Genomic DNA, 21118 nt, shown 5'->3' with positions numbered 1-21118 from the left:
TGTGTTTCCCAACCTATGGCCCACATCCACATGGTTGAAGTTTTTGCAACAGGTCTCAAATCCATATATAAAATACTGGATACAAAATTTCTCATTCATGTATTATTTTTAAATGTATTTAGATGTGATAAGCTTTAAAAGCATTGCTAAATCCACAGTGATCTTTTACCTTTTCTCATTCAATAGACTAATATAACTTACGTAAGGAATTATGAAAGATCTAAATGTTGAGACCTATCATACTGTATTCTCTTTCTGCTGGGTTTTCAGGGGAATGCATATGCTGTAGGTTTTCTACTTTTGTATTTAAACAGGTCAGCTGTTATGAAAAGCAAGAGCTAGGAAAGGCCTCCGGGAGGGGAAATACGAGGCAGAGTAATTGTCTTGGTGGTAGAAGAGACTGGGTCAGTGCAATCATACTTTTACTGAGTGCTGCTGATATCATAATTGCCACAAAGCTGTGTCTCTGACATCAGCAATATTCTTCAATCGTTCAGCACTCACTTCTACCTCAGATATCCTAACTAGAGGTGTACTGTGGTAACTACGGGACATACAAATAACAAGCACTTAAGTATTTCATGACTGTATCAGAGTTTAAATGAACAAGTACACAAAGCATAGAAATCTCCACTACGACATCCTCAAGAAGCAGTCATCCATCTTGGCTTGAAGAGCTCCCATGGGAAAACATGCCACCTATGGAGACGGCATATTCCAGTTGTGGATGACTATGAAGAGCTCATTCCAACTCTGCAACGCACCGTTGAGGATTTTCTCTCATCAAGCCTGCATCTGTCTCTGTAATCTCACTCTGGCTCCTTTTTCTGTTCTCTGGCCACAGGAACAAATCGATGTTCAAAGTGGCAGATTTTCAAGTACCTGAAGACAACTAACCGTCCTACCTTCAGAGAATCATATATTTTCAGCTAGAAGTGACCTCAGAGTCCATCTAGTCCAACCTCCCTGTTTTACAGATGAGGAAACCGAAGCCCAAAGACATAAAATGACTCGTCTAAAGTCACACAGGTAATAGGTGACAGAGCCAAGACCTCTCTAGGTCATCTCTCCTCTGGGATAAAGACCCCTCTGCCCCAAGTTCTTTCAATCAGCCTTAAACCTTTAGGTAAAGGGAAGCAATGTTTTCTAAACCATTCCCAAACGCTGACATACCAAAAGGTGGTAGCCTGGTGTACGTGATAGAAAGGATGCTAGATTTGACATCACAGAATTTGCACTGAAATCCTTGCTCTGCCACTTACTACCAGTGTGACCCTAGGCCAGTTACTCCCCCTCTCTGGACCTTAGTTTCCTCATCTGTAAAAGAAGGAGGTTGGGACTCATCGGCCTCTAAAGTTTCTTCTAGGTCTACATCTATGACCATCGTTGAGCAGTCATCACTTTCAAAACAACAGACCTCCCCAGGAAATAAATCTGGATTTAACACACATTCGTTATCCTAATACCAGGTTAACCACCACTGTGCAGAGGAAAACAGCAAGAGGACCAGGGTTTGCATTCTGACTCTCCCATTTAGTACCTACATAGCCATGAAATAGCCAGTTCCCTTCCGGGGCCTCAGTTTCCTCATTGTAAAGTGTGGGGGTGTGTGGGGGGGTACTAGATGGGTGTTCTCTCAGGTTCCTTCCAGCTTTAAAATTTACGACCTTATGACAGTTACACTCTTAGGGCCTCAGTTTCCTCATCTGTAAAATGAGGTGGGGCTCAATGGCTTTTGAGGCCCCTTGCAACTCTAATTCCATGATCCTGTGTCCATTAACCTGTGCCTCAGTTTCCTCATCTGGTGAGGCAGGTGGACTTATTGGCCTCTGGGCCTCAGTTTCTCCATCTATAATTTGAGGGAGCAAGGCTCTGAGTCCATGAGGGGCCCCTCCCGTGCCTCAGTTTCCCCATCTGTCACGTAAAGGGGCAGGGCTCCGAGGCCCCTCCGGCTCAGAGTCTACACGGCGGGAAAGCCCCTCCTCCCGCCGGACCCAGGCCCTCAGGCCTCTCTCCAGCCTCAGACTCGCGCTCCCAGCTGGAGACTGCCGGCCTCGGTTCAGGGCTCCCCCCGCCCACGACCCGCGCCTGGGGCCGTCGGGGGCTCCTTCTCCCCGCGTGCGGCGAGGCCGGCGGCGGAGCTCTCCGTGAGCCCGGGGCCGCCTCCGCCGCTTCTGTCAGCAGCTGCCACCGTCTCTCAGACGTCCGAGCATGCGTGCTGGACATCCCCGTGCTGCCCCGCCCCCGGGCTCGCAGTAGGCTCCTATTCAGCGTCGGCAGATTGGCCACACCGTCTAGTCAAATCTAAAAAACAAAGCCACAATTTTTATTAGATTATAACTGGATGAAACGCAAAAGTGGATTGTAATGGGGGGATTTTGTACAATCTCAATTTTCATCTACTTTAGTTTTCCAAATATGACACGCGAGGGGATCGTGTCGAAAGAGCTGTCACTGACACGGAGTTGGTTTGGTGCCACTGCGCAGTCGCAGCTTCCCTTTTCCCCCGCCCCCGCTTCAGCCAGGAGTCTGACGTGGAAGTCGCCGCTGCAAAGCATCAGGGCCGGGGCCGGGGCGGGGGTCTGGGCTGGGGACGGGGAGCCCGAGGAGGCCAATCGGCCGCGGCGGCGCTGAGGCCCGAGAAGACGTTGTGGGACTCGGGGGCCGCGCACCGAGCAGCGGGGAGCCGGCGCAGCCATGGGTGAGGCTTCCGGCCGGGGGCGGGTCCGAGGAAGTGTCTCCCCCCTCTTCCCCACTTCTCCCCCCCCCGTCCCGTGTCGGGGCTATACTCCCCTCCCCAGCAGATGAACTCCCTGAGGCCCGGGCAAATCCCTTCCCCCCCCGTCCTCAGTTTCCCCACCTGTAAAATTGAGGGAGGATGTCCCTTCCAGCTCCGTATCTCTGGTCCCCTCCTTTACTTTTCCGCACGGAGGGCTCCCCCATTCCCCGCTGAACTTTCTGGAGACAGTGTCTCCTATGGCAAACCCTCCCAGAGCGTCCCTTCTGAGGGGAGAGAGATGCCTGCTTTTCGGCCGCGTTGGAAGCTGCTTGGGGGAGGGGGGGAGTTGAACGGGGCAGCGACTCGTATAAAGAGAGTTGGGGTTTTTATCATCAGCTCGGGTTTTGGCACCTTGCCCGACCTGGATGATTGCTCTGGTAGGGAGGGTGAAGCAGAAGGAAGTGGAGAAGGGAGCATTGCTTTAGTCTTGTTGGAAAAGCGCCTAAAGACAGGGCTTGGTCTTTACGAATCCCATCTTCTGTTGTGGGGTCAGGTCTGGGGGGGATTCATGCCAGTGTGACCTCAAGCGAGTCACCCAGCATCTCTGGAGACCTCAGTTTCCTCATCTGTAAAATGATGACGGTTGGACCTAAAGACCTCTGAGGTGCCATTCAGCTGTAAATCTATGATCCTGCGTACCCCTCGTTTCTGGTTCTAAATTGAAGGTCTGTCTCATCGGCTTCCAGGGGTTCAGGTATCTTCTTTATGCAGATAGCCAGCTCCTATACTTATAGATGTGACCATAAGGCTCCTCTCAGGAGTAAGTAGGTTCCCCCTACTATTTTGCTGCTGTAAAAAGTGTGACACTCTATGCCCCATGGCTAGACTCACAAACCCTGTGATTCCAAATTATAGTTTGCTTAGGGCAAAGCTCCCTTCTCTGCTTCTTCATATTTATCAGTGTCACCTCCATTCTTCTGTCTGCCTCTATTCCCTTCTTTGTGACCTCTGGAACCCTGGTTCTGTTGTTAATAAATTGCTTTTCGTATTAGATCTGTACTTTTCCTCTGGAAATTTATATACATATATATATATATATATGTATATACACACACACACATATACACACACACATACATATATATCTATATGTAGTTTTTATGTACCTTTAGCTTCTAAGGTTGTTTCATTTTGTTTGTACCCCTAGTGCCTAGGACGGTGCATGACATATAAGCAGGTGCTTAATAAAAGCTTATGGAGGGGCAGCTGGTGCAATGGATAGAGCACTGTGCCTGGAGTCAGGAGTACCCGAGTTCAAATGTGGCCTCAGACACTTGACATTTACTAGCTGTGTGACCCTGGGCAAGTCACTTAACCCCAATTGCCTCACCGCCCCCTTAAAAAAAAAAGCTTATGGAATCAATTCCCCTTAACTAGAAGTCTTTTGATAAAGGGGTAGATGACAGCTTGTTGAAGCATGTTGTCATTTTTGGTTTGGGATTCTTGGTTTGGGTACTGATTGCACCAGATGGTCTTCGGTTTGGGGTTCTTGGTTTGGGAATTTATGGTACTAGACGGTGTTTTTTCCTTACTCACAGACTCCAAGATTCCCTGTTAACAGCCTTAGTCTTTCTGTTGAACTCTCCTGGGTGTCTGTCAGGCATCTAACGCTTGAATGGAACTCATCATCTTCCTAAACCTGTCCCTGCCCTTCTCCCACAGTTCAGCATATCTGTTGAAAGCATCACCATCTTCCCAGACCCTGAGATTTCTAACTTCAAGTTAGCCTGGATTCCTCTGTCTGTATGCAGTCATTTGCCAAAGTATCTTTACCACAATATTTCTTGTATCCCCTTTTCTCCATTCACAGTTCAGTTCTAGTTCAAGTCTTCATCTCCCACCTAGATTACTTTAATAGGCTCCTAATTAGTTTTCTTGCTTCTAGTAACCTTTTTTTTATTCATTCCTCTATACAGTTACTAACCTCATCCTCCTAAGACTTACAACTGATCATGTCACTTTTTACCTCAAAAACTTTTAGTGTCTCCCCATTGCTTATAGGATAAAAACAGACTCCTTACCTTGACATTTAGGCCCTTGATAATCTAGCTCTTGGCTACCTTTCTAGCTTTATTTTTTACTTCTAACTTTCTCCAACTCCACTGTCTGCCTGAATCTGACTCACCACTTCATCCCCTGCCTCCAGGTGTTTATCCAAGCTGTCCTTCAGTTGATCATTTCACAATGTTGCTGTTACTGTGTACAATGTTCTCCTGGTTCTGCTCACTTCACTTTGCATCAGTTCATGTAAATCTTTCCAGGTTTTTCTGACATCCGCTTGCTCATCATTTCTTGTAGCACAATAATATTCCATTACATTTATGTACCACAGCTTGTTCAGCCATGCCCCAATGGATGGGCATCCCCCTCAATTTCCAGTTCTTCATTACTGCAAAAAGAGCTACTATAAACATTTTTGTACATGTAGGGCCTTCTCCCCTTTTTTATGTTCTCTTTGGGCTGCAGACCTCAAAGTGGTACAGCTGGATCAGAGAGTTTTCACAGCTTGATTGCCCTTTGTCATAGTTCCAAATTGCTCTCCAGAATGGTTGGATCCGTTGTGAACTTACTTTGTTTTTTAAATTGATAACTATTTCATATAATTGATTTTCTTCATAATCATATGTATTTTGTTTTATGTATGTAAACAAAACATTCTTGAGAAAGGGTCCATAGGCTTCCGAAGACTGAGGGATCTGTGTCACAAAAAAAGTTAAGAGCCCTGGGTCTAATGGAAAGACAACAGATTTAAAATCAAAGGACCCAGGTTCAATTCCTGACCCTACCACTTACTAGCTGTATGACGTCAGCTGGCTCAGGTAAGCTAGCATGGCCGTTAAGGTCCCTTCTGTTTTTAGATGTGCGATAGTTTGTCACTGCTCTGCTCAGAAATCTTCACTAGCATCCTGTTATCTAGAGAATAAAGACAAAACTTCTTAGCTTTGGTTTTCAAAGCTAATACAGTCGGGTTCTATGGAAACCCCTCAGTTCCTGCCAAACTTGTCTACTCCCTGTTCCCACATCTTGCCTTCCTGCCTTTGCTTGTTGTTCCCTGAAGCCAGAAACAGCCTTTAAAAACATCCTCCTATCCATTTTAGCCCACAGTCATTTTAACCTCTTCCAAACTGACGGAGCTGGGTTGTCTATATCATTCATTTGGAAATTAGCAACACCTTACTTTGTGACATCTTCTGTATTACTCTGATGGTTGGGTAGATGATAGCATTAACTCTTTGAGTTCCTGGCTTCTGAACTAGATAAGAAATTCCTTGAGGGCAAGAGAGTCTTTGTATCCGCCCATTGGCATGTAATCGATTTTCAGTGAGCGTTTGATGACTTAATTTCACTCCTTGACTGTGATACATCTTGTGGTTCTGCCGCCAGGACTGACTTTGCCGCTCTTCTTGTTGTTGTGGGAAAAAGTGTTTTCTTAGAATCAGTCCGACAGTCATTTGTTTTAAAACAAATTTAATAAGAATAAATATTAATATTAATAAAATATAATAAAAACAAATAAGATAATTTGTTTTTTAAACACTTCTATGTTGCAGGCACTGTGCTAAATTCTGGGGTTACAAAGAAAGGCAAAAACATTGTGGGACACTGCCCACAAGGAGCTCACATTCTAACAGTGAAAACAGCATGAATTAACTTTATAGAATATAATGTATAGATATATGTGTGTGTGTGTGTATACACACACACACACACACACACACACACATATATATATATATATATATATATATACATATATATAATATATATATATGTATATATATATATATATATATATACACACATGGAGGTGGAAAGTAGTCTCAGAGGAAAGGCACTAGTAGCTAGGGGAGATAGGGAGGAAACTCCTGCAAAAGGTGAGATTTGAACTAAGTCTTGAAGGAAGCCAAGGACCATAGGAGGCACAGGTGATAGGAAGAGCATTCCAGGCATTGAGAACAGCCAACTAAAAGGCCGGAGTTGTGAGATGAACTATTGTGTTTGAGGAAACAGGAAGAACACCAGTATCACTAGATCATAGAGTGTGAGGAGAGGATTAAAATGTAAGATTTAAGGGGTAAAAAGGCTTATAGTTGTGAAATGCTTTAGATACCAAACAGAGCATCCTGAAAGTGATAGGGAAGCACTGGTTTTTATTGAATAAGGCAAGTGACGTGGTCAGACCTGAGCTTTATGGGAAAATCCCCTTGGCAAGCTGAGTGAAGGATAGATTAGTCTGGAGAGAGACTTGAGGCCATTAAAAGGTTATTGCCAAAGTCTTGGCATAAGGAAATGAGGGTCTGTGCCAGGGTAGCGCCTCTGGGAATCAAGAAAAGGAAACATGTAAGAGATGTTATGAGTGTAGGGATGATAACAGTTTGGCTGTGTGAGGTGAGTGAGGAATCTAGGGTGTGAGCCTGGGTGACTGAGAGGATGGTGGTATCTTGACAGTGATAGGAAAGTTCTGAATATTTAAAGTCTGGGTTCATTAAACCAACTGTACCGTTTTATTGTTACTTATAAAAAACCTTTAGTAGGAAAATATTCTTACTGTGTGCAGTGCATTGATTGTGCAATGCTGTCATCGTAAAATTTAGTCTAATGGGATGTGACAGATGCACCTAACACAAAATACTACATAAGTGCCTTAGGGGGAATAAAGCCAAAATTCTAGGTGAGGGCAAAGGGGGGAAATTGTTTCTAATGGAGGAATAAGGAAGCCTTCATTAGGTGTGGCATTTTTGTTGGGTTTTAATGGCTTGGTGGAATTCAGCAGGTGGAAGGGGAAAGGAGAAGGTGTGACCAAAGGTGTGTTGGAGGCAGGAAGCAAAAGAATTGGAATTTTCCTTATAGGGAGCATTTCTGAGCAGAGGCGTGGCCTTATGGTGGTAGTGGTTTAAAGGATAGGTTGTATTGGGGATAGTGGCATTGGCATGAGGGACTGTATAAAAGTGGTGGGGCAGTGAGGAGGCCCCAAGGGGGACAGATTGCTGAGATGGTTCGGATAGAATGGAGGACTGTAATGCTGTTGTCGTCAGTGCGTGTTGTTAGGAAAGATAACGATGCTGCTGACCTTCTGTGAGGACAGTAGTTCTGTGGATTGGTTTTGCTTTCCACTCTTAGAAATGGAGGATATTTGTCATAAGCTCTCTCATCTCCCCTCCTCCCCTACTTAAGGGGATTTTCAAAGGTTGTGACCCAACATTTGAATTCCTCTTTACTGGTAAACTAGAAAGAGTAGTCTCTACTTAATGTCTTCACTTTTCACAGCTCAGTTATTGGATTGTGCCCCTGTAATGTGATAGCCATTTCCATCATTTTCCTGAAACTGCTTTAGCCACCTGAGCCCTCCTCATTGCCTCACAACCCTGTCTTCGTCACTTCCCTTTGGACTTTTGTAGGCTCTTCCTCCCTGGTACTCTGCTTTCCCTTGGGTTGTCTGACACTTCTCTCTCCTACTCTTCCTGCTCCCTCTCCAAGTGTCCCTGTTGGTCCTCTTCCCACCCCTTAAAGATGGATGGATGTCCCTTCAGGATCTCTAAGCCCTTTTCTCTCTCTAGGATCTCATCTACTCCCTTGACTTCAGCAGTCATCTTCATGCAGGAGACTCCCAGATGTGAATCTCCAAACCCAGCTGAGCTTAAGTTCTTGATTTCAAATGGCCATCAGGGCGTTTCCATCTGGACGGGACCTCGCAGACGGAGTCTGTGAGTTAGGGAAAAACACTGTCTAGTACCAAATTAAACTTACCTTTTCCACTCAAAACACTTGTCCTTCCTCCTGCCTTCTCATTTTCGGCTGAAGACACCATTTTCCTTGTTACCTGGCTTGGAAATCTCGGAATTATTTGTGATCCTTTCCTTCGCCTCACACCCTGTGTCCAGTCAGTTCTTGAGTCCTGGTTATTTTTACCTCTATTGTTCCCACTTTTCCACTCTTCCCACTGTCACCACCCTAATTCGGGCCACCTTTATTACATCTTGGCTGGACCATTGGAATGGCCTCTTAACCAGCCCCTGCCTCCAGGCTCCTACCCTTTCATTTTCATTCTTCACACTGCTGCCAGAGTAGTCTTCATGCATAGATCTGATCACATTGCTTATCCTTCTCTCTTTTTTCCTTTTTTATGTAAATTTTTATTCATTTTAAAGTTAAATATAAAACAAGAAAAGAAAAAAAAGAACATTTCCATGTACATAGCAGAACACAAAAGAATTCAATATAAAATAATGAATTTCCATTATACTACATGTTGTTTTCAAAGCTACCTGGCTTTTCTTTACTTTCTTCTAGGTTTTCTTTTATTCTTTGCTGTGCACTTTTTACTTTGTTTTTTCCCTCCCTCCCTCTCCCCTCCCAGAGAAGACTACTGCTAAAATGCAGATATATACATATGTATACATAGAAATATATATGTAAACACACATATATGTAGGACCACGCTGTGCATGTTTCTGTTTGTCATTTCTTTCCCTGGAGGTGGATAGCATCTTCCTTATATGTCCAAGGCTTTCCATGTTTTTCTAAATCAATTAGCTCATCATTTCTTATATCACAGCAATAGTCCAATGCAATCATATTCTATCTGAGAGATTGTCTATGAAGGTTTTCCCCCCAGTTTTCTGCTTTCCTTCTATTCTTGGCTACATTGGTTTTATTTATATAAGAAATTTTAAATGTAAAATAATCAAAATTATCCATTTTACATTTCAACGATTCCCTTGCCTTGTAATATCGTACTTATAATATGGTACTGCTGAATCCCCATTACTTTTGTCAGCTGAATAAAATAGAAAAGCTTGAGAGTGGCATCCAGGATCTTCTGCTGCGGTCTGGCTCCAGCCTCTGACCTTCAGCCCTATTTCACATGACCCTCCTTTGTGTACTTTACACTTGAGCCCTGCTAGCCTTCATGCCATTCCCTAGTTCTGGCCTGCCTCTTCTTGCCTCTGGGCCATCTCCCATACCGGAGTGCAGAGATGAAAATCCACAGAGTCCCTGTCTCCAAGAAGCTTGTGCTTTAGGGGTAGCTAGGTGGCACAGTGGATAGAGCACCAGCCCTGGAGTCAGGAGGATCTGAGTTCAAATCCAGCCTCAGACACATAACACTCACTAGCTGTGTGACTCTGGGCACGAGTGAGTGTGCTCATCACCTTCCCCATTCTCTGCCTGCTGAAATCCTTTTCATTCACAGCCATGAAGTCTTCCATGTTCCCCTCAGAAGTGATTCTTCCTTGTGGAATCACTCATGCCCTCAGTCATATTCTAATTTAGGTTACAGTTATTTGTGTTTGTGTCTTAATCCTCTGCCAAATTACAAGCTCCCTGAAGACAAGGATGGTGTGGATTTTTAGCTTTGTGGTCCCCTTGCTTATCACAGTGTTTGCACCTCGTAAATGCCTAACGCTTCACAAATGCTACATTGAATTCCATCCTTCCTTAAGGGGTGGGAAGAGGACAAATAGGGACATCTGGAGAGGGAGCAGGAAGACCAAGAGAGAGAAATGTCAGACAACCCAAGGGAAAGTAGAGTACCAGAGAGGAAGAGTGGTCAGCCTAAAAGGCTATAAAAGTCCAAAGATAAGTGATGAAGACAGGGTTTTGAAGGCTCAGGTGACTAAAGCAGTTTCAGTAAAATGGCTAGTTTATTGGCTAGTTCACGTCACTCCCACAGGCGTATATCTGCAGTGTCAATATGGATTGTATAAGAAAGGTGGGGCTTTTTCTTTCTGATCGGTACAGAGTAGAATCTGAGAAGCAGGCTCGGTGTTTTATGGCATTGGAGAACAGTGGTGTTAAAGCTCAAATAGAAATGGATCCCTGCAGACCATCTGTTGACCCAGACCACACATTAACATTGTCTGTATTTCATTGTGTTTTTATTTATTTTATGAACACTTCCCAGTTACATTTTAATCTGATTGGGGAGTTGGTTGCTTCTGATAGAGAAGAATTTCGCTTATTAGAAACCCCTTGGCTTCATGGAGCATTGGAGTCTGAATTTCCCAGAAAGACCCAGAGCAGCAGGAGCCTGGAGAAAGGGGTGCTGCTGACTGATACCTGTCATGTAGTTCTTGGCCTTCTGTAGCCTTCAGGCCTGCTGCTCCCCAGTCCGGAGCCCTCCTAATCTAGGTGCTTCTCTTCCAAAGCTAAGCCTGGTGGTTATGAAGTTAACAAATAATCTTTGGCTCTGATGGCTCAGCAGGGACTCAATTGTACTGTGGGCTCAGAGTGAACTGCCTGCTGGGGTAAATGTGCTAACAGGTAAGAGTTGGTTCATGAATGAATAGCCTGCAATACAGTGCATGTAAGTGAGATGATAGGTAATGAAACAGTGGCCTTTTTCCTTCATGAAATAGAAATTCCCTATAAAGCTACTGGGGGGGGGGTTATGTTGCTTCTCTTTAAAAAAAAATTTGGTAGGAACTAAATGAAACTGAATTTTAAAATTTAAGCTCTTAACAGCAAAATGGAAGTGTAGTGTTTTGGAAAAAATTAGTTGACCATTTTGAAAGGAAAGGAAAAGTTCCTTTGTAAAATCTAGTCCTCAAAATAACAATTTATTTATTTATTTTGTAGGTGGCTTTTTCTCAACTATTTTTTCCAGTCTGTTTGGAACTCGGGAGATGAGGATTTTAATTTTGGGATTAGATGGAGCTGGAAAAACAACAATTTTGTACCGATTACAAGTTGGAGAAGTTGTTACTACTATTCCCAGTAAGTACTAATAACTTGAATTTGTTTAGCATTTTACAAATTATACAATGTTTCTTCAACACACTGCTGTTATCATACCCCATTTACAGATGAGGAAAATGGGGTGAAGCCCATTTGGTGAGGTGCCTGTGGTTGCCTGAGTAACCTCACCTGGAAGAGCTGGGACTCAGTCTCAGGTGTGCTCATTCCTTTCCCACTGTTCTTTCCACGGCCTGTGTGTCCTCTCTGGTGCCAAGATAGCTGTTTCTCCGTAGGACCTTCGAGAGTTTGCTCATTTCTGGGCAGTGTAAATTACTGTTTTGAAAGTGGAAGCTTGTTTACAATGTTCTAAAACGTCCATAGGATCATCGTGGCTGTTTTACTTTCCTGTCTTGGTAAAATATTTTTGAAAAAGAGACTTTTCTTTTCTCTAACCCCTACCAAACTTTTCCTTAAAACAAAAGGAAAGCAAAAATCACCCCACTTGACATCCATATCTGTAGCCCCAACTTCCTTTATTCCTCCACCCCACCCCCACACTAAAGTATGAGGTAAGTTTTATTGTCTGTTCTCTGTAAACAAAGTAAAGTTGGTCCTTGCCTTCAGCTGCGTTTTAACTTTGTCATTTAGATTACTGTAGTGGTAGGATATATGGTTCTCCTGGCTTCATTTTAACTGCATCAGTTCATGCAGGTCTTTCATGTTCCTATAAATCTGTCAGTATTCATTACTTCTTACAGTGCAAGGACATATACCATTGCATTCCTACTCTACGTTTGTTTCCCTGTTAACCCAGTCAATGGGTGAGCTGCTTTTTGTTTCAATTTTTTTATCCACAGAGAATATGAGGATGAATAGTTTGATATGTATGGAACCTTTCTTTTTGTCTTTGACTTCCTTAGGTCAAAGGGTATGACTTGATGGATCAAAAGATAAGAAAATTTCAGTGATTTTTCTCCCATAGTTCCAAATGATTTTCCACCAACAATTAATTAGTGTGCCTGTCATCCCATAGTTCCTCCAGTATTGACTGTTTCTGTTTTTTTATCATCTTCACCATTTTGCTGGTAGGAGGTGAAATATCAGGTTATTTCTGACTCCAGGTCCAGCTCTCTACTATCCAGCTTCTGAGTTAACTGCAAATTAACCTCTGACTGCCTCAGGCACCTCTCTACGACTGTATGTGTCAGAGCAAATGCTGAAGGGATTTCCTCATAGGGAAAATTTTACCTTTACCAATAAGAATCGCAGGCCTGACTGACAGCCTGAACTGCCTCCCACCTGCTCCAAACAAAGGGAATACAACAATGTGGGCTATTTCAGAAAGTGAGAAGTCACGGGACTTGAGTTCCATCGTGTCATCTCCTGTTGGGAAAGTGTTCTCTTGTGGTCTCATTCAAATCAGCACATACATAAAAATGCATGTGATTAAATCAAGACTTTCAGAGTCAGTTCAGGGTGATTTTTATTTACCTCCATTTAGTGGAAAGTATTTGAATGATGTACATAAAATTAGCTGAAATTGATCAGAGGAGGTTCGACCCTTCTAGGTCTTGAATCCCTGGGAATTATATTGATATTTATAGCTGTGTCACTTAACTTGTCTGAACTCTTTTTTTTTTTAAGGCAGTTGGGGTTAAGTGACTTGCCCAGGGTCACACAGCTAGTAAGTGTCAAGTGTTTGGTCTGAGGCCAGATTTGAACTCAGGTCCTCCTGACTTCAGGGCTGATGCTCTAGCCACTGCACCACCTAGCTGCCCCTCTGAACTCTTATATCATCAAGATTTTGCTTTCATTTTTTTCTTCTCCAAACACTCTATTCCCTTATTTCTCTACAGTTTTTTGTTCATTATCATTTGTTTCCTTCACCATGACTTTCAGGCCCTGGTCCTTAGCCCTCCACATAAATACAGTATATGTGACTTCCCAGAAATACGGATTTACATCTTTAACTTGTTTTTCTGCATGTAGAAATAATTTCTTTATCCGTGGAGAAGGTGTGATGACTCTACTTGGGTAATATTTTATCCCAGAATAACCTGATCGTGGTGAACCTTCACAGGCTTCGTATTTTAGTTTTTCTTTAGTTTGTCATTTATGTCTTATGTTTGGGTATTGTAGGTATACTTACTAAATAGTCATTAGCGTGAATTTCTGACACAGGCTGATAATAATACATTCTGGAACAGAAATTAATTGAGCAACTTGAATCCATTCTAATATACTGATTTGTATCTTTACACAGACACACGTATATGTATATATGCTCATTTTTAAGCTGGTAAATTATTGGTGATAATCCTTGTTACTCATTCAACCTTTTGTTTCATTTGCATCAAATACATTTACTTTTACATGCTCCTAACTTGGGACCTATTGCGGTCGGTTCAATACCTGAGCCACAGCTGAACAGGGTAGTCCCTCCTGGCTCTGTCTTACTAGTGAGTTAATATAAAGGCACTAACTTTGCTTTAAAAGGTGTGGATTTCTGAGATTAGTAGGAAAGCCACAACCACTTACAACCTCTTACCTAATTCCTATTTAATGCCATTACAGTAATTGCTATGTTATTGTCACAGTAGTAAGGTCCTTTATTATTTGTTCAGTGAACTATAAATACAATGACATTAATACTCTTTAAAGGTCCCTCTGGTCTAAGGGATATGAAGAAGATAAAAGAAGGAAGGAACAAGTTAATACTGTTTTTTGGGTGAGGTGATCGGGGTTAAGTGACTTGCCCAAGGTCACACAGCTAGTAAGTGTTAAGTGTCTGAGGCTGGATTTGAACTCAGGTCCTCTTGTCTCCAAGGCCAGAGCTCTATTCACTGCGCCACCTAGCTGCCCCCACAAGTTAATATTGTGTACATTATTAGCACAACCTCTGGGTTATTTCTCTACTACTGATCTTGTTTGATTTTGTGGAATTGTCGTGAGCAGAACGATGCCTCAGTCTGCTTCCCATCAACAATTGCCCTTCACTTATCAGAGATGTGTTAGGTAGGGCCCTCAGAATGTATCAGTTTAAGAGTTGCTGGTTTGCAGCATCAAAAATGAAAAAGGCCAATGAACCACCAATGAAGATGAAATTAAAGCAATGATAAAGAGCTATTTTGCCCACTTGTATGCCGATAAAATTGACAGTCTAAGTGAAATGGATGAATATTTACAAAAAATATAAGCTGCCCAGATTAACAGAAGAGGAAATAGGATACTTAAATAACCTAGCTTAGAAAAAGAAATTGAACAAGCCAATAAATGAGCTCCCTAAGGAAAACTCCCCAGGGCCAGATGGATTTACAGGTGAATTCTGCTGAACAATTAAAGAACAATTAATTCTAATACTGTATGAACTATTTGAAAACATAGGTGAAGGAGTCCTACCAAATTCCTTCTGTGACATAAATATAGTTTTGATCCCTAAACCAAGGAGAACAAAAACAGAGAAGGAAAACCTATTTATAGGCCAGTTTTCCTAATGAATATTGATGAAAAATTTTAAAATAATTCTAGCAAGGAGATTACAGCAGTATATCACAGAAATCATACACTATGACCAGGTTGGATATACACAAGGAATGGAGGGCTGGATCGATATTAGGAAAACCATAAGAATAATTGACCATGTCAGTAACGAAAAAACAACAACAAAAATCATCTCAGCAGATGCAGAAAAAGCCTTTGACAATATACAACACTCGTTCCTATTAAAAACCATTGTAAAGCATAGAAGTGAGTGGGGCCTTATAATGAGCAGTGTCTCACTCAGACCAAGGGTAAGCATAAGCAGTAAGATCAGGAGTGAAGAAGGATGTCCATTACCACCACTTTTATTCAGTATTATATCAGAAATTCTAGCTTTAGCAATAAGACAAGGAAAAGAAGTTGAAGGAATAAGACTAGGCAACAGGAAACAAAACTATTTGTGGACAATATGATGGTGTCTTTAGAGAATTAACCAAAAAAACTAGATGAAGCAGTGAACAACTTTAGTAAAGTTGCAGGATACAGAATAAACCCACATAGCTCCAACAGCATTTTTGTATATTACAAACAAAACAAAAAACAGAAAACAAACAAACAAAAACCAGCAGGGAGGGAGAGAGAGAAATTCCATTAAAATCATAGCGCATAAAGTAAAATACTTGGGACTCTGCCTGCCAAGACAAGTCCAGGGACTGGTCACAATCACAACTGGAGAAATAGCAATCGCTCATGGTTAGGCCAAAGCAATACAATAAAAATGACAACTCTGCTTAAATGAATTAACTTTTAGACTGCCATATCAGTCTACCAAAGAATTATTTCATAAAGCTAGAAAATAAAATAACAGTCTGGAAGAGCAAAAGGTCAAGAATATCAAGGGAATCAGTGAAAGAAAATGTGAAGGCAGGTGGCCTAGCAGTACCAGATCTCAAACTGTATCATAAAGTGGTAATCATCAAAACAAGCTGGTACTGGCTGAGAAATAGAACAGTGGATTACTGGAATAGTTTAGGCACATAGTACACAGTAGTAAATGACGATAGTAACGTAGATCCAAGTTTTGAGGGTAAGAGCTCACTATCTGACAAAAATTACTAGGAAAACTGGAAATCAGTTTGGCAAAAACAAGGTATAGACCGACACCTCACACCATATGCCAGGATAAGCTCAAAATGGTTAAATGATAGAGTAAGATCATAAATTAGGGGAGCATGGAAAAATTCACCTGTTACTTATGGATAAGGGAAGAGTTTGTGACTAAACAAGATTGATAGAGGATTCACAGGAGGGAAAAAAAATTAGTTTTGATTTTATGAAATTGAAAGGGTTTTGTACAACAAAACCAGTGTAGACAAAATTAGAAGGAAAGCAGGAAACTAGGGGAAATTTTTTTACAGTAAATTTCTCCGATAAGTGCCTCATTTCTCAAATATATAAGGAAGGAACTGAGCCATTCCTTAATTGATAAATGGTCAAAGGATATGAATGGGTAGTTTTCAGAAGAAATCAGAGCTATCTATAGTCATATGAAAAGCTGCTCTAAATCACTATTAATTAGAGAAATACAAATTAAAACAACTCTGAGATAACATCTCGCACCCATCAGATTGGCTAAAATGACAGGAAAGGAAAATGATAAATGCTGGAAGGGATGTGGAAAAATAGGGACACTAATCTACAGTTCATGGAGTGGCAAACTAATCCCACCATTATGAAGAACAGTTTGGAACTGTGTGCAAGGGGTTATAAAATTCCCATACCCTTTGACCCAGTAATACCACTGTTAGGTCTGTATCCCAAAGAGATAAAAGGAAAAGGATCTATATGTACAAAAATATTTATAATAAGGGCAGCTAGGAGGCACAGTGGATAGAGCAGCAGCCCTGGAATCAGGAGACCTGAGTTCAAATGTGGCCTCAGACAGACACTTACTAGCTGTGTGACCCCAGGCAAGTCACTTAACCCCGAATGCTTCACCAAAATATACATACGCCCCTTTTGTGGTGGTGAAGAATTGGAAATTGAGGGAATGTCCATCAATTGGCTGAACAAGTTGTGGTATGTGACTGTGATGGAATACTGTTGTGCCGTAAGAAATGACGAGGGAGATGGTTTCATAAAAACTGGGGAAGACTAATATGAACTGATACAGAGTGAAATGAGCAGGACCAGGAGGACATTGTATGCTGTGACAGCAATATCATGCAATGATCAACTGCAAAAGACTTTAGTTACTGTGATCAGTATAGTGATCCAAGTGTGTTCCAAAGGATTCATGATGAAAAATGCTGCCCACCTCCAAAGAGAGAACTGAAGAACTCGAAGCACACTTTTTAAACTTACGTTTGTTTTTTTTTTTTCAAAATGGCTATTATGGAAATGTGTTTTGTATGACTTCACATGTATAATTGATGTATTTCTTGCCTTCTCAGCATTTGGGAGAGGAGCTGAAGGGAGAGAATTTAGAACTCAAAATTTTAAAAAATGAATGTTAAAAATAAATAAAATGGGTGGGTTTTTTTTTTTTTTTTTAAGAGTTGCTGGTTTGTTTTCTCTTTCAGCCATTGGTTTCAATGTTGAGACAGTAACGTACAAAAACCTTAAATTTCAAGTCTGGGATTTAGGAGGACAGACAAGTATCAGGTAACAAACAACTCTGTTTTATGGCCCTAGGACTTAAATTATTTAACTTATTGAATTTAACAGTTTTGCAAACCATAAAGCTTCATATGAGGATCATAGGATCATAGATTTTGAGCCAGAAGGAACCTATAGAGCTGGAGGCCCATTTAGTCTAATCCCCTTATTTTCCAGGTGAGAAAACTAAGACCCAGAAGTCACACAGGGCAGAGCTTCTACCCAGGGTCCTGACAGCAAATCTAGTGATATCGCCACTGTACCAACTGCCTTCAAAGCATATTCCTGCTACTTAAATGGTAGAAGCCCAAGACTGTTTTAAATGAAAACAGCATAAAGCTTTCTTGTGGCCTGCCCACCTGTGAGAGTTCCCATCAATTTCTTACCTCCTCTTCCCCCCATTCAGGGTCTCTGCTTTTTTCTCAAGAAAACCAATTGATTCAGTACTCTTTAAATGAACCATCTTTTCCTGGGTGACTTCATATGTGTACTGTCTTTAACCATGAATTTCCTTCCTTACGTTCTCATCAGATTCCTACTCTTTGAAGAAAGTGACTTTTAGTCCTCCAACTAAAATATTGTTGTCTAATCTTATGGGTAATTCTTGAGCACCTCTGTCTTGCTCATGTTGCTTTAATATTTAAAATGCCTGAGAGGCATTGTCACTTTGGTCTAATATGTGAAAATGTAGATTTAGGAATTGCATGGGATCAGCCCAGTAGTTCTCTGACATTGACACAAAGGGCTATTTTGGGGCATTGTATTATTTTTTCTGACATCATCTTAAAATGTGAGGACTGTTCACTGTCCATGTCCTTACCTTCATGCCCCCAAACAACTCATTTCTAATTTTCCTCAACTCCTTCTAGGGAAGATAGTTGTAAAATTCTCTAAACGCTTCTTGAGCCTCATAATATTTCTAGTCTGTACTATCTCTTGGGATAACATGATCCAAAATTTAGTATCTCCCATATTTCCCAAGTTTTTCTCGTCCTGAATTAAAATTAAATCTGCTTCCATCAAATTATAAGCTAAGAAATCTTACTTGGATTTTAACTAATGGCTTTGTAAGTCACCTCCCATTGGTGTTCTCTCATTATGCTATTCTTGAATTTGGGAAGTCCACATTAACCCCATCCATATATGCTCCTCATAACATTCTAGACTTTGACCATTAAAAGAATTCTTTTTTTAATCTGTCCTTGTGGAGACTTCCTTCCCCTGAGCATTAACTAAACTTTCCTTGGCTATAGTGAATTCTTTTCTTACTTCAGATTGTAAGAGCTTTTGTTGTTGCTTTTTCTGCAGGCCATACTGGAGATGTTATTATTCAAACACAGATGCAGTCATTTATGTTGTAGACAGCTGTGATCGAGACCGCATTGGAGTTTCCAAGTCAGAGTTAGTTGCCATGTTGGAGGTAAGATAACCTTCATGCGCTGTGGAAGATGTTTCTTTGTGGTGTGTTGCTTTGGGGAGGCAGGGTAGGATTCTCTTCTATTTTTTTAGAAATAGGAAAAACAAATATTTCTCTACAAAACTAAATTCATATTTATAGACTCTCAGAGTAGGAAAGAACTTGAGAGGTCTCATTCCAGAGATGATGCAATGGATTCCCGGAGGCATAATTATTAAGTGTCAGAGCTGGGATTCAGACAAAGGGCTCCTTTCCCAGGTTCACTTGCCATTTGGCGGTGTGATCAGCAGAACCCAGCTGACTCCCTTGAGGCCCAGGCAGCGGTCATCCGTTGCACTGGCCTGTGTGGCCTCCAGCTTCTTCTGTGAATCTGACATCCTCTCCGAAGTGTTTCTGAAAGGAGAGCTAAAAGTTCAAAAAGTATGTGCTGCTAGGTGTCACACTCAGTTCATTTAAACATTATGTAATAGTTTTAAAAATTCATCAGTTAAACTTTTAAATTTAATATAGCTGAAAAGGAAACTTTCTAGAAAATGGGATCAGCCACTGGGTGTACTTAGAGTGTAGGGTCTGAACCATCCTATATGTAGGAAGGAACAAGTTTTCCAAACAGAAGGATATTTCCAAGAATGGAATTGGCTTATCTAGTATTGTCAGACTACTGCTGATGCTCCCCAGGTGGAAATTACAAGTTTTACAGCTTATGTCACTTTTAATTTCTTAAAGATTTTTTTCAGCTAATAAGCATTTTCTCTCTCACTACTAGGAAAGAAAAACAAAACACTTTTCATTTAATTTTTTCATGAGGTAGAATTATATTTATAAGAACTTTAAGAAAAATAAAATTCTGTTGGAGGTACAAGAAATTATCCCAGTTCACCCTTTAAATTAGGTCTTTAGGAGATTAAATAACTGCTTCTAAGAAGGGAGTCCATCAAATCGCCCGATCTCTTATTACACAAAAACCTTTGTTGGAAGGATATTTGTAGTAATAGAGTTTGACTCGTAGAATCTAGCCTATCTTCTGTCAGGGCACATTTGGTTTGATGGTTTGACCTCAAACCTTCCTTTCAGTTGCATTAAAAAACAAGATTTATCAAGAGTAAAGGGGCAGGATTTATCATTTGGGACTGTACTTGTGAAACAAATGTGAATTGTTGTCTTTACTTCTCCTCTGTAGGAAGAAGAGCTAAGGAAAGCAATTTTAGTGGTGTTTGCAAACAAACAGGACATGGAGCAGGCCATGACTCCCACAGAGATGGCCAATTCGCTCGGGCTCCCAGCCTTGAAGGACCGAAAATGGCAGATTTTCAAAACATCTGCAACTAAAGGCACTGGCCTTGATGAGGCCATGGAATGGCAAGTATCGCTTTCCAGATGCTTTACGGTTGTGATGATGGTGCCACTGATGTGCTCCTTCTTTCTGGCCTGGTCCCGCCCTCTGGTTGGAAGTCTGCCTCCTAGAAATGCGGCCTCCCATCAGGGAGTGGTGCCACGCTACCCGGCCCATACCTCACCTGTAAGATTTCCTGACGAGGAATTGCAAGCCTGGGATTTTCAAGCTGGCGAGGGGGAGCCAGGCCACTCCTCTCATTTCATAGGCAAGGATACTGACGCTCGCACTCCCTGGCTGCTGTGTTCTGTGTGTTAGACCACCAGAACCCTCTTGACCACAGTTATACTGAATGTGCCGAGAGGTTTCAATTGGATTGCATTTCGGAGGTATGTGCTCTCCACTAAAACACATGTTCTCTTCTTATAGGTTGGTAGAAACGTTGAAGAGCCGGCAGTAGCCTCACCCGATGAAGGTGACATCACGCATCCCTTCTGGAACAGTCGAGCCACACACTACCATCAAACGTCAGTGCGACTTCTGGCATGTACTGGACTGACTGAAACACTCGTAATGTCGAAAATAAAGTTTTGTTCAAGGGATATCTTCTATCTTGATTGAACCAACTGAATGTCTATTCTGTATTATATAATCTTTCCTTGTTCTCCTGTGTTGTTGAGGTAGAATCTGTCCATTGTGTGGAATTTCTAGCCAGGTTATGGTCCTTTTGAAAAACGCATCCTTGTTGGAATTAAAATTTAATTTTGGAGTTAGT

At 41.7% G+C, this 21118-nt stretch overlaps 1 protein-coding gene across 1 annotated transcript; it reads left to right on the top strand.

Moving 5' to 3' along the window:
- Nucleotides 1–2505: 2505 nt before the first annotated feature.
- On the top strand, nucleotides 2506–21116 carry ARL1 (ARF like GTPase 1). The gene is made up of 6 exons (XM_020982335.2): nucleotides 2506–2701; nucleotides 11357–11494; nucleotides 17518–17599; nucleotides 18902–19013; nucleotides 20191–20369; nucleotides 20773–21116. Exons 1-6 carry the CDS (start codon nucleotides 2698–2700, stop codon nucleotides 20801–20803), a joined length of 546 nt encoding a protein of 181 aa, XP_020837994.1. The 5' UTR covers nucleotides 2506–2697; the 3' UTR covers nucleotides 20804–21116.
- Nucleotides 21117–21118: the final 2 nt, after the last annotated feature.

Source organism: Phascolarctos cinereus, unplaced genomic scaffold (assembly GCF_003287225.1).
Source record: "Phascolarctos cinereus isolate Bilbo 61053 unplaced genomic scaffold, phaCin_HiC Scaffold_1;HRSCAF=81, whole genome shotgun sequence".
Taxonomy (NCBI): domain Eukaryota; kingdom Metazoa; phylum Chordata; class Mammalia; order Diprotodontia; family Phascolarctidae; genus Phascolarctos; species Phascolarctos cinereus.
Note: the sequence above shows the minus strand (reverse complement) of the source record. Positions and strands in the feature narration are given on the sequence as shown.

Coding starts and splice junctions, on each gene's coding strand:
- ARL1 (XM_020982335.2), top strand. Junction 19,014..20,190: donor AGTTAGTTGCCATGTTGGAG/GTAAGATAACCT, acceptor TCTCCTCTGTAG/GAAGAAGAGCTAAGGAAAGC. Junction 20,370..20,772: donor CTTGATGAGGCCATGGAATG/GCAAGTATCGCT, acceptor CTCTTCTTATAG/GTTGGTAGAAACGTTGAAGA.